This window comes from Hippocampus bargibanti, linkage group LG03 (genome assembly GCF_051943395.1).
Source record: "Hippocampus bargibanti isolate YZ-2025 linkage group LG03, ASM5194339v1, whole genome shotgun sequence".
Lineage (NCBI taxonomy): Eukaryota > Metazoa > Chordata > Actinopteri > Syngnathiformes > Syngnathidae > Hippocampus > Hippocampus bargibanti.
Window position 1 is genome coordinate 19,641,582 of NC_142736.1, and position 17,084 is coordinate 19,658,665.

Here is a 17,084-nt window from a genome sequence, read left to right on the forward strand (position 1 = left end):
TAAACATTTCCTAAAGGTATGAGGTTGTTTTAAATACACAGAACATCTTGTTTTTTATTTTGTTTGACAGGAATTATGAGTAGTATTACAAATCAGCCTTTTGTGATCAGCCTTGAATCAGCCTTTATGAAGAAAGGTTTGCTATCTAGCAAATGACTGCCTATTGTGAAGTGAGTAGAATTGAGTTCATTGTGAGAAAACAGTGCTCATTGTGAGAAAATAGTGCTCAAGTGGATGCCAAAATGAAATAAAAGCCTAAATGACACCACTGTATGCCGAGTAATCACCTGACAGGACGCTGAGCGTAGCTGGAGACCTTCCTGCATGTTTTGCTGCAGTTGGTTCTGGATGGTGATCTTCTTCTCCTTCGTCAAGGTGGACACCGGGAAAGCTCTTATGACAGCCTGCTCCCCTACTACACACATGGACACATGCAGAAATATGTAGGGTAAGGGTAGAATAAAATAAATAAATAAAATTGGAATAATCTCAAAATGGTTGGTAGCACATGACCGCTTTAGTGTTTCTTGTCGGTATCTTTGATTTACCCAGAGGGTCATGGGGGATGCCTTTGAAGATGATGCGGTATGTGGTCAGGAAGAGTGCTCCCTCTGCTGGCAGGATGTGTGGGCCCCCGAGTAGCCCCCCAGTAGCTTCTTCCCTGCCATCAGGATCCAGAAGCACCCTTAGCCCCTCGGTCACAAATTCCTCTCCAGGAAGCAGCGCTGGACGTAGAATTTTAGGCTGATGGGATTACATGTTGAAAGTTAAACTCAGAAACAATTCAACATATTTTTCATTTTGAGTTCTTGGGCGCCCAAATCTAACAGCATATCAGTATAAGAGCATTAAAATATTTCCAATTACAATTATAAATCACCAAACTATTTGAACTGCACATGCATGACACTTTCAAAAATATTGCACCCATACAACTTAATTTTCAAACAATAATTCCCATTGTTGTTTGGACGACAATTCAGTTTTTTTTGAGAAAATAAATTCAGTAAAAGGAGACATCATTCATGAACATGGATCATCTTGCATGCTAAATCAGGCTCATCACTGCCAAAATAATCAGTTTATTCAGCATGCCAGCTGCAAATATTGCATCTACCACATTTTGCCCTTCAATTAATTTGAGGTCAATCAATACAGGAGTGCAACTTATTGAACACCTAAGCAACCAAAGGGAGTAAAGCCTCACTTTGCAAAACCACCAACACCAAAATTAAAAGCATGGGATGTTCATGGGAGGTAAATATTTACAGCATGCAAGCAGGTCACACTGACACTATATGCAGCTCGCACTTGGATCACAGCAGCCGTGGAACCAGTCTCATAACGCTATTGTCCATTGGACCTCAGCTGTTTTGGTGAATGTAGGCCGATGGGGCGTGTTTCAAGAGAGTACCGCAAACTGTATCTGACACAGTAACTCTGACTATCGCTATTTGTGTCATGTTTGGAGACGGTAGGTGCTCGGGTACTTCCGGATGGCAGGAAACGAGTGACCATCATTGACTGTGACGTAAATGATGAGAAAATACTTGTTTGGGGTTCTGCTGTCAGATATACCTCCATATTATTTTTTATTAACTATTTTCAATTAAAAAATAAGTTATCTTCAGTCAAAACTCAGTTTTCGACCATAATCCGTTACAGAAACATGTTCGAAAACTGATTTGGTTGAAAACCAAAACATTTCCCCAAAAAATAAATGTAATCAATGTCTGCTTTTTTATCGTGTTTGAACATTACAAACATGGCTGCTCATAATGGGGGAAAAAAAAAATATATATATATATATATATATATATATATATATATATATATGTGTGTGTGTGTGTGTGTGTGTGTGTGTGTGTGTGTGTGTGTGTGTGTGTGTGTGTGTGTGTGTGTGTGTGAGAGAGACTGTGTCTAACTAATGACACACTAATCATTTACTTGGTCGAATGACAAGAATGTATTGACTAGTGATGTCACTGGAACGACTGCCATCCGGAAGCAGGTGTGACATCGTGGTGAATATGTCGAATGGGGTTTTAATAATCATACTCAAATGTCAAGCAAAGTCAATTCTTTTCATTGCAGGTAAGTTCATGGGGAATGGCCCATGAATTTGGCCCAGGTTTGTCAGTGGCAAAGTGAATCAGATGGACATTGGTCAGTAATCTTCTTTGACCAGGGTCAACAGTTTAAAAGAGGTATTGGATTGCATCTGAAATGCATTTCCCGTTTTTCTTTCCAGAAATAAGAGCTGCTTTTACGAATACTCGTCGCACTCGTCATGAGGCCGGTGCCACTGTTGTTTAGACACGTTTTAGTATTTGGCATGCGTCTTGCAGCTAGCAGCCCAGCTTGGAATGAGCCACAAAGTTCAGCAGACAGCTCACCACAGCTTCCAGGTTGGTCTCAAGGCAGTACTGGAATGCTGTTTGTCTGTGTGTATGAGTGCGTGTAACAAGGATTACCAAGTGCTGGCAGAGGCAATAAAAACATAGAGCGATTCAAAATACCAAGTTAAACATTTAAAAAGTGCACTTGAAAACATTGGATATCTTCCACTAGCTTAAAAACTGTGGATGCGAGTTGGATGCCACAGTATAAAAAAAGGTCCAAGTATATTAGCGCTTTCTGTTGTGGTTTGTTTCTGTGGCTCAAAAAAGTGGTTCGGATATGAATATGTTGTAAAGTTTAAAACCAATAATAAGAGAGCCGCCAAGGAATATCATGATGTGTAAGGTCACAGTTGTCACTGGGTGGGACCACAGCATGACACTTATATTACGGAATGCCCTTGCATGTTTATTTGTCATGTCCTTGTTTATGATGATACAAGTACAACGTGATCTATCAGAGACAAATTCCTTGTGTGGTCTAAATAATTGGCCTATAACGGTGATTCTAATTCTGGTGTTTATTCGCTTGCTAAAATGAGGTTGCTTACAATGTCCCATGATACTAATTCACATTGAAACTTATTATGGGTTCATATGTCAGAAATTGTGCAGTCCAGTTGACTTCACAGTCACAAGTTCAAATCCCGCTCCGGCCTCCCTGTGTGGCGTTTACATGTTCTCTCCGTGCCCGCGTGGTTTTATTCCCGGTCCTCCGGTTTCCTCCCAATTTCCAAAAACATGCATGGCAGGCTGATTGAACTCTCTAAATTGTCCCGAGGTGCGAGTGTGAGCGCAAATGGTTTTTCGTTCCTGTGTGCCTTGTGTTTCGGCTGGAAACCGGTTCAGGGTGTCCGCAGTCACCTGCCTGAACACAGCTGGGATAGGCTCCAGCACTGCCATGACCATAGGGAGGAGGCCGGAGCTGGAATTGAACCGGGTACCACTGCATTGTGAGGTTGACGCACCAACTACTGGATCACCGGGCCGACCAAATAATATCTACAATGTCAAGTGACTCTTAAATGATTGCTTATATCGATGGTAGTTACATTTATTGTCGACAGTGATAGGAGGAGTGATTTAGGTGCATTTTTTTCATGCTTGCACTCAACTCTACCTATATAGACTCCATGTGGAGCATCACACACCTTCTGAATGGGCGGTAACCTCCTGCTCTCCCTGTGAACTGCCTCTAGAGCCTCAATCTGCATGGCAACGACACCTGTGGGTCACAAGATAAGGTTACCTGGTGTCTACAGAGCCCATACAAAGACACACATGTGCTCGCACACATTCACACAAGCAGTGTATATATTTAGAGATTTAAAGGCCATTTAACTTGTCAGGAGGTAATCAGCTCAAAGGCCGCTGTTACTGAGAATAAACACCAGTAGGAGTTACTCTGAACAAAGCTGAGAGAATTAGGACAGCATCTACGTGAATGAACACCGTCTGTGACGTACCAGGGATCATGCTGTGGAGGTTCTTGATGTGTTCTTGGGTTACTCCGCTCTCGGTGCACACCTTGTCGATGAAGCGAGCCACAAATCTGACCGCAGAGTGGGCCACGTCGCTGTTCTCCGAATCCTCAAAGCCACTTTCTGTGTCGAAGCTCTCAGCGACGCTGCCAGCGATGCTATAAATGAGAAATGGTATGATGAAAAATAAGAACATGTAAAGGGTCAAGCTGTTGTGTCCACGGGGAGATGTGAGAGCTCCGTGTTGACAGAAGTGATAAAGGAGCAGTGAGCCCGGCACAGGAAACATGTTGATGCTAGGATCAATCTATTAGCCATAGAGAATGTTTGACATGAATCAAACTGCCTTCTGGAATCTTCACTCGTGAGTGACACGATCCAAATGTCTTCTATAAAAAGCAAACGTTTGGGGCCACAACAGAGAGGGGAAAAAACCAACAATGAATTTTATGGCACAATTTATAGTTGTTGTCTCATGCAATACAATTCCAAAGAATAACAAATAAAATGTTCCATCTTGAGGCAATTTTGAGAAATTTGGGTGAAAAAAAGAGGAAAACACAACAAACAAAACGAGAACACTGTGTTCATCCATCCGAGGGTTTCTGGCAATGGGCTAGCAACTTTGAAGATTACTTCACAGCACTCAGCAAGCAAAAATCACTGCACTTTTGTTCGGTTTGAGTTGATTTATAAAGTACAGGTTGACATTTATTTCCAGGAATGCTGAGGGTCACAAGAATTGTGCAGGATTCTAACAGGATGGGAGTCAACTTCACCTTCAATCACAGAATTTGGATGGACGGGATTAAAAGTCCATGAGAGCAGACAAATGTATTTGCCTTTCTGTGTTGCACAAAATAGTGAGAGTGAGTAGAGGGGAAGAAATGGGAGGAGAAACGGTGATAAATGAGTAAAATGTAACTTTAGTCTTTTTTTTTCTCAATATAACTGGCATCCAAAAAAGGAGGCTTATGGTATTGGCAATCGGTTTCACTGCGAGTAGGTCAAGAGATGATGATTTATTTTTACACTATATTCTGGGATTAGGGCAGGAAGGATTTTTTTCCTGTGGAATTGGGAAGGGGGCAAAAATTCACTCCCATGTCACTCGCTAGTACAAAAGGGCCCCATTAGTGACACTCAAGAGAAAGCCTCACTCAGAACAAATGGTGGCTTGTACTAAAAACAAGACCAAACAGATGAGAGACAAAACAGGTGGAAAGGTTGTGCAACATTGGGAAGAACTTGAAAACAATGGGCACAACAGCAGCCATTTTGACAACAGCAATGTGGAAATACATAATTCGGTTTAATGCAACTATACAGGGGTGGGCACTCCTGGTCCTGGAGGGCCGCCCTCCTGCATGGTTTCCAAGTCTCTTAAATTTTAAGAGAATCACTAAAACAAATTATGCGTATACTCAAGAAAGTCTTTCCTGTCCCTACTCACCTGTTGGTGACGATGCTGTTGCTACCACTCTCCCAGTCGGCTGCGGGCGTGTTGCGAAGCAGCTTATTCTTGCTGGTGTCCAAAGGAACTAGTAAGTATACCATGAGGCTGGCATAATGGATGGCCTGGCTAAAAATTGTACTCTCCTCATTCTTCACCAGCTCCTGCTGCTTCTCTTTGCTCAGGCTTGGCCACAAGCGCAGCTGCTCGGCAGCCAGATCCATCGCTGTGTGCTCCTCGTCTTTTCCAGGCACTGTGCCCACATCCTGGAAGAAGATGGCAACGGTAGGAGAGGAAATGTTTGAGATGATTGAGGGAAGTTCCCAAAAGGTTCTGATTTCACAGGTTTTGTTAAGAAGACTTGCAGAAAACAGACATCTCATCATGACGGGAAAAACATCTGTGTCTGAAGAGGCTATGTCGGTAATCCCAAAACGATTTCAATATAATTATACAATTATACTACTCTCTCATTTCATCGTTTTCCAATAATACAATTTGTAGTGTAATCTGCATCCATGAGTGTGATCGGTCAATACCATACAGATAGATTCCCATCACATGCTTTTTATGCAATAATTTAATCAATTGATTATATTCTCATCCCCAAATCTGTATGGATTATTCCTCGGTACTCTGGTTACCTCCCACATTGTAAAACATGACAGGTTAACAAAACACCCCAAATATGCCAAACAGTGTAACAAGCAGAAATTGCCATTGTGGGCAACTACTGAAGGATTATAACAATCAATTTTTTACAATTCAGGATTACTCATATGTATCTAATTTGCCTACTTTCACTTATTTTCAAACCAAAATAGCTGGAATTATGAGGTAACATACCACAACCGCTGCGGAGTGAGGAAGAAGCAGTTTTATGATACAAGACTTCTCAGACAGCTCAAGAACTATAGATTTGATTTTAACACTTTAACTTGACTAATAATCTGTAAAAATAAGAGATGACAGGGGGATAGACCAAGAGTATCGATTTCTGGGCAAAAAAAATACAGACAAAAGAGTTTCTCATGGGTTTAAATTTAAAGTACCGTCCTACCTTTCTTCAAAACCAACCTAATGTTGTTGAACAAAGTGTTAAATGAAAGGGCAAGAGCAACCAAAAATCACGAATCAAAGTTATTTCAACCTGTTTCTGCTTTGTAAAATTGTGTCCCCAGATTCTGAATGATCTCTAACGTGAATTAAAAGAGATGAGCTAATTGAGACTACAGATAAATCCAAATTCAAGCAACACCATCACATTACCTTCAACCTGACAGCAATGCCCCACTTCTCCTCCGGGCTGTTGAGGTACAAGGCTCTGATCTGACTCTGGACCTCGCCGTAGAAAGTGGCTTCCCAAAACTGCTGGTTGGTCCATATGGGGTGGTCCTGGATGCAGGTGTAGGCAAACTGATTCACCCCAGCAATCAATTTCTAAAACACAAAAAGGCATGAAAAGCCAATGACAATGAGCTTGATCGTTGCAAGCAGAAGAAACATTATGTAGTGAAGGTCTCCTTTGATTTAAAATAAGCAGCTACGGTCCTCAGAATAAATTCGACAATTACTTTGAATCCAGCTATTCGTTGTGATGACATTGGCAGCTGCTCTTGTTTTTCCACTTCATTTAAGAACAACTTCAAGTGAAATCAATCCATTGTCTATATTAGAATCTCTGAAGCTTTGACGTTACTTAATACCATAACAGACACTTTTTCTGGTCTGGATATTTCGTGTTAATGTTTTACTGCTGTTGTTGTTGTTGATCTATTGTTGCTTTTTTCCCCTTAAGAACTAGTGTGGGGTGAACATTTAGCACCTGTCACTGTCAAAATTCAAGAAGGCTACGTGCGATGCTTCTGGCATTAACTCATTCACTGCCAGACGATGTGTTATCACTAAAATTGCAGGACCCACAGAATATTGAATTTTAGGACTACATAAACATTCAATGCAGCGCAAGAAACCTTAGACTCCCTTCTTTCATCAGAAAAAAAGAGTTAATTCCCAAGTTACATGGGTTGAAATGAGGGTGGCTGTACAAAAAGCAAATGCTGGAAAAGGCAAATTCGGGGAAAAATATAGCCAGCGGTCTGACCAGCGCTGTATCGGCACCACCGCAAGAAAAACTAAACACGAACAAATTGGGCAATGGCGCTCAGCATCATGCTTCGGGAATGGCAGTGAATGAGTTACATTTGGTTTCTACTAATGAACACCACATTGTCATTTCTGGTAACGCCTAAATAAAATACAATAATGTGACACAAAACCCAATAATTCTCAAGATTCTAAAAGGAGAGGAGTAGCAGTACCGTACATTGCAGGAGTTTCTGAAAAATTACAAAGAGTCCTTTGGCAACATAAAATTCCTACTTATTTCAAACCGATAAACACGTTAAGGCAAAAATTAGTGCATCCAAAAGATAGACTACCAAATGAAAAACAAAGTAATGTAGTTTATTCCATACATTGTAAGAATGAAAATTGTAAAGAGCAGTACATTGGGGAGACTCAACAAATTCTCAAAAAAAGACTTTATCAACATCGCAGGGATAATACTAGTGGGCCTCAATCGGCAGTACATTTGCACCTAAAAGCTACTAACCACTCATTTGACGACAATGAGGTTAAAATCTTAGCGAAAGAACATAGATGGTTTGAAAGGGGGGTAAAAGAGGCGATTCTTATAAAACAACAAAATCCTTCATTAAACCGGTCTGGTGGTGTGAGGTTCAATTTGGATCGTTCATACAATAGCCTGCTCAGGCAAAACAGTCCACCTTCTTGCAGTGTGATGCTCATATTTTAAGCCCCCCTAGCGCTCTTTTTTCTTTTTTAAGAACAGCTTTCAATTCCCCCGGTAGTTGACACGAAGCAGTGTTTATTTGGTTTTGTCATTGTTATTTCAGTTTTTTTTATAGTATGAGAAGCAAAGGTGGTTAATATAATCATAACCATCAGAAACAAAACAGCTTTAATCCCTCAATGATGGGACTGAAGCCAAGAGATGGACAACCTCCAACTGCTGTTCCTCATGCGGACTATGTTGGATCCAAGTTCATTGGATTCATTGATAACACTAACATTGGAATGAAAAGGTTTCTTCAGCCGTTATTTGTACTTCTTTGAAGGTGTCGGACGTTTCGCTCCTCATCCGAAAAGCTTCATCAGAGAACTAAAGTTGTGCTGGTAGCTTTGGCCCTAAATATATCCTTAATGGACAGTGGTGGCGATGCCAGTCCTCTGCTTTGATAGGTCCTCCAAAGTTGGGGGGAGCAGTGGACTACTCCCTGAAGCTAATCTGATTACTACTTTAGCAACCACTCATTTGACGACAGTGAGGTTAAAATCATAGCTAAAGAAAATAGATGGTTTGAAAGGGGAGTAAAGGAAGCAATTTTTGTAAAACAACAAAACCCTTCACTAAATATCCATGGTGATTTGAGCTTTAATTTGGCTCGTGCTTACAACAGACTTCTAGGATTGTTACTATGTAGTCTTAGTCATACTGATGAGGTGATACCAGTGCTAATGGGGCAAATCAGAGGCAGTCATAGAACATAATCAGACAGGACAAAAGAAGGTTAGCTTCAGGGAATGGTCCTCTGTCCCCCCCAACCTTAGGGCAGGGACCACTCCTGGACGACTGAGTGCTTACATAGACGTAAATTGACTGATGGACTTAAGCACAATATAGTGTACAGTATTTTCCGGTGTATAAGGCACACCCAAAATCCTTCATTTTCTTCAAAAGATGACGTTGCGTCTTATACTGTATGCTGGTGCGCCTTATATGTGAAGTCATATTGACCCACAACAGGTCTCACGACTACTGGCAGCAGCCACTGACTTCATTTCCTCTTGAAGAAGAATTAGTGCGTAACCCCAGCCTCTTCTGTCACATCTTATAAAGTGGCGTGTCTTATATTTGGAAAACCTTTATGTATTTATATATTATATTTTGAAAACGGTTTTCATTCATTGAAGGTGTGTTTTATAATCCGGTGCGCCTTATATGTGGAAAAAGTTTGAAATACACCATTCATTGGGGCTGGGCCTTATATTCCGGTGCGCCTTATACACCGGAAAACACGGAAATCGGTTCACAAGATAATAGCTTGATAGACTTCTACATAGGTCTACATAGATCTCAGGCAACTTTTCCTTTCCACTCCCCGTAAACTAAGAAGAATACTGTCTTGTCCGAAATATACGGTCTCCCATAGGATGCAAAAGTTCAACCTTTACAGTGACCATTGTTTTCAACACAAAAGGATCTTGCCTGTCATATCTTTAACACCAAATTGTAAGATGGCAAATTAGTGTGTCAGTTTTAATTCCGCCAATCACAGAACACTGACTTACACACAGAAAGCAAGGTTGGAGACAGTTGTGGAAAAGCTGGCTTCTCACTCCCTTCAAAATTGAGAAATGTTTCTTGGAGCATCTTCATATTGTTTCTTCTCTTTCTGGAATATAACTCCACCCATTGTACTTTCATATAATTCATAGTTGTTCAAATCAATGGACTCTGAGTAATATGCTCTGTTCTCAATTGTGCAACATTAATGGCGACAAAAATGTCTCATCATCAGATAAGTCATAAAATCAGTCATTGTCCAGTCATGAGCTCAATTTATTTGGTCAAAAATAATTTGAGGAAAGACTACATAGTTACCAAATATGACGATGCATGCGAAAGAGGAGTTCATCATTGTCTACATTCTGTACAGACAAGTAAAAATTAAGATTGATGGGTGGAAGAAACTCAATTACAAACAAACAGCTAAACGTTCATCTATAACTGCTTCATGCAACAAAGAGGATGCAAAAAGGTGGCCAAGATTGACTGATTGTCTGCGCCTTGTGTCATAGTATTTATTTATTTTTCATAAGATGGCGCCAGGGAGAGTGGCTGCCTTTACAGCACCTCCTATATTTTGTTCTTCTACTTCCTTTCATAAATTTGCTGCTATGAAATGTGAATTTCTCTATTGTGAGACTAAAAAAGGTTTTCTTAGCTTAAATATGAAAAGCAGGCGGGATAAGTCAGAAGAGGTGCTAGATGCTATGTGTCTAAAACCAGATGAGCATTATTTGTGTGCAAGGGCCATGTTTGTAGTGTCTATGTCGCCCGCCTATACCCAGCCTGGTGTTTTTTTGACTCTTTAGATTTGCACAGGTCATTTTGACCTAGGTCATCTCTTCCAAATATAGTGAGACAGTCACAAGAGAGATGGCAAGGCGGGAGAATAATAGAGAAGGAGGAGGGGAGGAAATAAGGAAATTAAAGTTAAAGCAAATAGGGGAGTGCACTCCTATCAGACCCATCTGGCTAAGGTACTCGACATGTGCTGGGTGGAATGTACATTTCAGAAAGGGGTAAAAACATGCCAAAAATGAAAAATAAAAAGGAGATACAAGGGAGACATTGTGTGTCAGTTAATGGAAAAGTGCCTACATCATGATACCTGATCTTGTTTTAAAAAATTTCAAACACACACGCACACACAGATATATATATATATATATATTTATATGATGTATATACATGTATATATATATATATATATATATATATATATATATATATATATATATATATATATATATATATATATATATATACAGTAAAGTCTCGTAATATCGATATCGGATATATCGATAGTCCCGGTTATATCGATACTATTTCTATGCACGCACGGAGAAAATTACATGCTAACAGGGTCGGATATATCGATAGTCCCGGTTATATCGATATTTTTTCGGACTCCCTTGAATATCGATATAACGAGACTTTACTGTATATATATATATATATATATATATATATATATATATATATATATATATATATATATATATATATATATATATACATATATATAACGAGACTTTACTGTGTATATATATATATATATATATATATATATATATATATATATATATATATATATATATATATATATATATATATATATATATATATATACAGTAAAGTCTCGTTATATCGATATTCAAGGGAGTCCGAAAAAATATCGATATAACCGGGACTATCGATATATCCGACCCTGTTAGCATGTAATTTTCTCCGTGCGTGCATAGAAATAGTATCGATATAACCGGGACTATCGATATATCCGATATCGATATAACGAGACTTTACTGTGTGTATATATATATATATATATATATATATATATATATATATATACACCCACACTTATAATGTACATGAGTCTGACAATGAAGGTCAGACTCAAACAAACTCTTCCATAGAATATATCTGCATAATCACACAATGTACAAGTAACTTAAATGTTCCAAAAGAAGGTAAACATAGATTAAGTAAACCAGAAGTTGAACATTTTTGGAGTTGCACAAGGGTCAACAAGTGCGTCACATTGCGCATGAGGAGAGGCTGGAGGAAAATGCCTGGCCAACTCCCATTATGGGTCATCAAATTCCTTTGATCACTCGGATAAAATACACTGCATCCAGCGAGAACAAAGACATCTGCTGTGGCATATTCAAATGAATTAATAATATGCAAAACAAAGATATGTACAAATGTGGGTGATGGATTTTCCTGTCCCGATCAACACTCATCTTTATATAGTAAAGGCCAGAAGAAATGTCCAGCTCAACAAGAGTCACTCATTGCATCTAATAAAGGGCGACTGAGGTTTGATGAAACCGAGATGAACTTTACCAACTGGCAAGCACGCATTCAAAATGCAATGGCATATTTGGGACATGAATTGGTCTGTTTTTCTTTCGCAAATGTTATCAAGCATGATCTGCAATGTACAGTACGTTAGAAGAGTCAGGGGACACCGAAAAGCAGAGGCGTTTTGGGAATGAATGAAGAATGTGGGTCAATAGCATCAGCTGTAAGTGTCAACATATGGAAACAAACCAAAGCACTCACATGCCATGCTTGGCTTGAGGAATATACAGCTTGTGACTTTTGTATTAGGATTAAAGACTCTACATGAACATTCCAAATACAATCACATAACTGTAACATACTCCCTTTCCAAAATAAGGAGATGGGCAAAGTATGATTTTACAAATTCAATTCAAATTCTTTCACATGTCCCAGAATCATAAAAAAGTCTCAAAGGGATCAACTTTCCAAATCTTGACAAAATATTAGCGCCATCGTCCGATCTTAATCTCCAGTGGGCAAGGGAAAAAAAGAAAAATAAATTACCGGTCATCTTGGATTTCCAACAATACTTCAAATAACGACTGAGTAAGTCAAAATGAATGAATGAAAATAGGACAGTACAGTTTTGTCCAAATTAAAGGCTCATCAAAAAGGGTCATGTCCTTATCAATCAACCCAAGAACGCAACGTCCTGTTAAAGTTACCTCTGTACCAAACATTCAATGAAACATTGAAATGAAACCAAATTGTGACAGCACAGTCGGTGTATAAAGTTAATGAAATGTTGTGGTTTTCAACAACAACAGCTGTCCCTGTGCATCTTCTTTTGAAGGATTGCCAAGACAAATCTCTTGTGTATAAAATGAACATGGCGGTGTCTTCGTTTACTTATGGGGAGGAACTCACCAGACATGCCAAGCAATCTTTTTGGAAATATGAGACCCAAGTGAACATGCCTGGCCATCGCGCACTGCATCACGATGGCCCAAACCAAATATGATGGTCTTATGTCACTGTCGCGGTCGCAGGAGGCAGGCCACTTTTAGTCATTTAGTCAACCACAACATTTACCTGGATAATGTTGACCCAAACAAGCAAGGGTCCAGTCAAAGTGCAGACATTAATCTCACTCCAAATCTTCAGAATTGAATGATTATGAAGTTCAAGAAATGAAACAATATTGCAAGGAATGGGATGATTTATTTAAGATCGAGGTGTGAAAGTATCAGAAGAAAACAGTGCTTTTTGTGTTTGGGAAACGGCGTCATAACATGTTATGCCGCGTAGTTGTAGAGGGGGACAGCGGGTGGTTCCATTACTTATCTCTGTTTACGTCCTGGTTCGACTGTGTGACTCTTGCACCAGTGCATCAGTGTTTACAGAATCTTTTTTCTCCTTTAATCCAGCACTAAGCAATGAAAGCTTTCACTTTTCATGATTTTATTGTCCTTGCTCATAACGGTATATGAACCATGTAGCGCTCAAGTGCAACTCAGGTTTCAGTTTAGCTCAAGAGAGTAAACTACTGGTAATTCAACAAAATGGCAACATGGCCAATTGAGTCTGTTCCATGGCAACAAGCCATAGAGACATGTAATAAGCCATGGCAAGCTATTCTCTATTGACTGTGTTGTTTGGAAACTAAGTTCAAGTCAGTTCTTCACGGTCACGTAATCAGGCCCTGATTTCCCATCATGCCAATCGGATAAGAACAACCTCACTGGTGTATTTAGAATCACCATATAACTTTCCTGAGGAAAATCTACCATCTTAACGATTACACACAATGTAAAAAAACCTTAGATGGGATAATATGACTCGAACTGACATTTGCAGCGGTATAACAGCCTAAGCAACAGGTATTAGAAAACAAATGATGCAGCAGTCACATTCATATATTCTTTATACTCCACAAATACATACAGTATACGACTCAGACCGACTTGGCTGTTGTGACCGTCTCCTTATAGATCTCTGTATGTAGAAATAAAAATGTATTGTACAATAATGTCTCTGGTGGCCAAATCACCCATGCTTCAAATTAATTGTGAAGCAAGTACAATTCTATTAAGTGCTATTTATCTGTCTAAAGTCACATTCCAAATTGTTTTTTGCTGGTGTTATGCAGGAGGGGAGAACCAGTTATCGGCCTTTGCAACCATTGCCTTGAGGAAATATGCTTTGGAATCAAACTGTTTTAAGTTACGAGAGCGGTCGTGGAAAAAAATTGAGTCAGGGCACCATTATAAAGTGAATATATACTGTATGATTGTTGGGTGTCTTAAAGTTTCAACCACACAACATGCAAAAGGCTGGAAGTGGTTTTTGCAACACGTGCGACCCAAAACACTTTGCATGCATTATCCATAAAATGAGCGAAACAGAAGCCTGACGTGGACCACACATCTGTGTTGAATGAACCTACTTACTCTATAAAAAGCTGTTGACAATGGCAGCAGTGCAGCAGCCACGGTGTATTCTTCTGAGCTGGAACAGTCCTGGAGGTCAAACAACAGGGGACAAGTGAGAGTGAGGCAAGACGCAGCAGGTCACAGGTTACGCATTTCTGTTACAGCTCACAAAACACACCAGGCCCACTGAGGAATAAAAAAGTATGCATGTTTTGGTAAAGGAATAGTAAGACATTGTGTGATCTTATACATGCTCCTCAGCCATATCTGAAGAAAAGATCTGTCCATCAAGCACGCATTTGACACAATGAATTGATCACTGAGTACTAAATGACCCAAATACTCGTTTATATGATGACAGCTATGTTAAATGTCAACCCCATCCTAAAAAAATAAAACAAAATAAAAAAAAATCTGCTGAAACCATTCACTTGGTTCATAGTAGACATATGCTTTCAATAGTCTTATTTATGCTTGCCCTTACACACTTGTTAAAGCACATCCGTTTTGAATTTATTAACATTTTTATTTACAATCTTGACCAGGTCGCATAAGTCTTATCGCAAACTTTCATAACATGTTGCATAAAATCACCTCCACCAACCACCACCACGAGCAATCTGGTCATGCCGAGATAAACCCAATGATTTTCAAGGAATGGTTGAAAATATTTCCTCGGTGACAAATAAGTGTTACACCTGCCAGCAGTTTTTCTTTTGTTGTCCGTCTGTGCACCTGCTTGTCCATCTGTCTTGGAAACTCGCTGGGTTTTACGATCTCTTTTTTTTGTACTGGCACAGGGCATATTTCAAAAGTAAAAAAATAACTATAAAGATGCGATGGATTGAAAATACATAACCCAACTCAAAATCGGAGCCCAAAGTGACTCAATCCTTACCAAGTCTGTGAATTCATATTTGATACATTGGCAGCTTTTAGCTGTTTAGCCATGTTACGGAGTAACTATTTCAAAATGATCTGCATATTAACCACACTTTCATAGCATTATCTATCTTCATGCCTCTGATTTTGGACTCATTACTAATGTATATCACGCATGTTATCTGCACTAAATACATAAACACCACTATTGCATTCTTGGACAGATTCATACTTCACCATAAATCTGTCCAAGATATTCATCTTCTAATTCGAATATTAGATTAGAAATGGTATGAACATTTTTGGGACACGGAACAGGTCAATACTAATAAAAAACATGCTTTCAATTAACATGTTCTCACAGTAGTATAGACGTTTTACTGATTCTTGGATATTTTCCAGCTACATACACAATAACCATCTAACAAATATCCATTTAAAGTTTAAAATCACAGGGAATTGATGATTTTAGGCTTAACTGGATACAATACAATGTTTCTGTCACAAAAATGCCAACTAACTGCTGAATACACGCATGTCAATAATGTATTTTATTGTTGGTCAGGGTCAAAGAGGAGGCTGCGCTGTGTTTCAAGAGAACACCATTGGGTTGGGAAGTACATTAAGATTTATCCAGCAGGAGCTTTGTGGCTCCCCCACCAAAAAAATCATGAAAACAGGAGAAAAGATCAGAAGTCGAAAATCCAAAAGTACTTAAATCACAGGAAATTGGTACTTATTTGCGCTAAGCTATGTCAGGATAAGCAACTGGACATGAGACTACAGCCAGATGAAACAAAAGTAATACCATGTACAAATCACGACACTGATTTTGACCTGGTGGCGTACCCTATAACCCTCAAAAAAGTATGAGCATTTCTTTTGGAACCTGCCTCGCTTCAAAGTCATGAAAAAGTATCTGCGTAAACAATGTCACACATTGGGAAATCAAGAGTTCACAGCATAGGGTGAAGAATGCCGCATTCTCTGATAGTGGTCTCTAATGGGGCCCCTGTTGCCATTGTTGCTCAAGAACACAAGACAGAAAGAAGAATGTACAGAGGAGTGAAAATGCAAAACACAAGTGCAAGGGCTCCACATGAAAGCCTGCCTGTCCTCTGCATGGTCTCAGTAACACACGTTTGTTTTAATTTGCTCGCCACTCTTTTGTGCCATTGGACATGCAATCATCAGTTTTTTGGTGGGGGAGCCCCAAAGTTCAATTTTAGAGTGGCACCAGAGCGCATTGTGTACGGTATAGGGAACAATGCTGCAAGTCAAAGTGCTTCCCGGTCAGACACGCACAGGTAATTAGTAAATAACATGTGATGCATTAGATCGTTTTATGGTTGCCATCGATCATTTGTGCTGAAACTGAATTGATGCCTTTCATTGCAACTGAAAATTTCAGATGATTTAATCGACAAACAAAATATAAGAAGTGGTAGCAGGTGGTAATTTCTAAACATAAAATATAATGGTTGACTCAAATAATCCCCAGAACCAGTTTGGAAATCGTATCAAAAAGTGTATATGTATTTTTTTGTTTCTAATGTATGCACATATGCAGCCGAAACAACTATAGACATCTAAAATGCCACATGTATGTATGTGATAAGTAAGTATGTGACAGCTACAATCTCCTCAAACCAGAATGGCTGAGTAGCGACAGCACAAAAGCTTTTTAGATAAACTCAGAAGGCGATAACCACCACAATCTACAAAGCGGCTAAGGATAAACCCAAAGTGAAGTCAAAATTGATTATCTAAAGGGAT

The 17,084-nt window shown here is 39.3% G+C and overlaps 1 protein-coding gene and 1 long non-coding RNA gene across 6 annotated transcripts in view; one reads left to right on the forward strand and one right to left on the reverse strand.

The window, feature by feature from the left end:
• sbf2 (SET binding factor 2) overlaps positions 1–17,084 on the reverse strand; it is a 106,129-nt gene that overhangs the window by 24,873 nt on the left and 64,172 nt on the right. For all 5 annotated transcript variants that reach the window (XM_088992446.1, XM_088992444.1, XM_088992445.1 and 2 more), the window contains exons 17-23: positions 14,445–14,513; positions 6,603–6,773; positions 5,334–5,599; positions 3,866–4,038; positions 3,551–3,624; positions 549–744; positions 288–415 (exon numbers count right to left, since the gene is read on the reverse strand). In XM_088992446.1, coding sequence (XP_088848572.1) covers positions 288–415; positions 549–744; positions 3,551–3,624; positions 3,866–4,038; positions 5,334–5,599; positions 6,603–6,773; positions 14,445–14,513 — 1,077 coding nt within the window. The remainder of the gene's footprint in view (positions 1–287; positions 416–548; positions 745–3,550; positions 3,625–3,865; positions 4,039–5,333; positions 5,600–6,602; positions 6,774–14,444; positions 14,514–17,084) is intronic.
• On the forward strand, positions 347–2,389 carry LOC148900600 (uncharacterized). Its single transcript, XR_016114478.1, has 3 exons — positions 347–448; positions 2,095–2,166; positions 2,252–2,389. It is a non-coding gene; the product is annotated as an uncharacterized LOC148900600 (long non-coding RNA).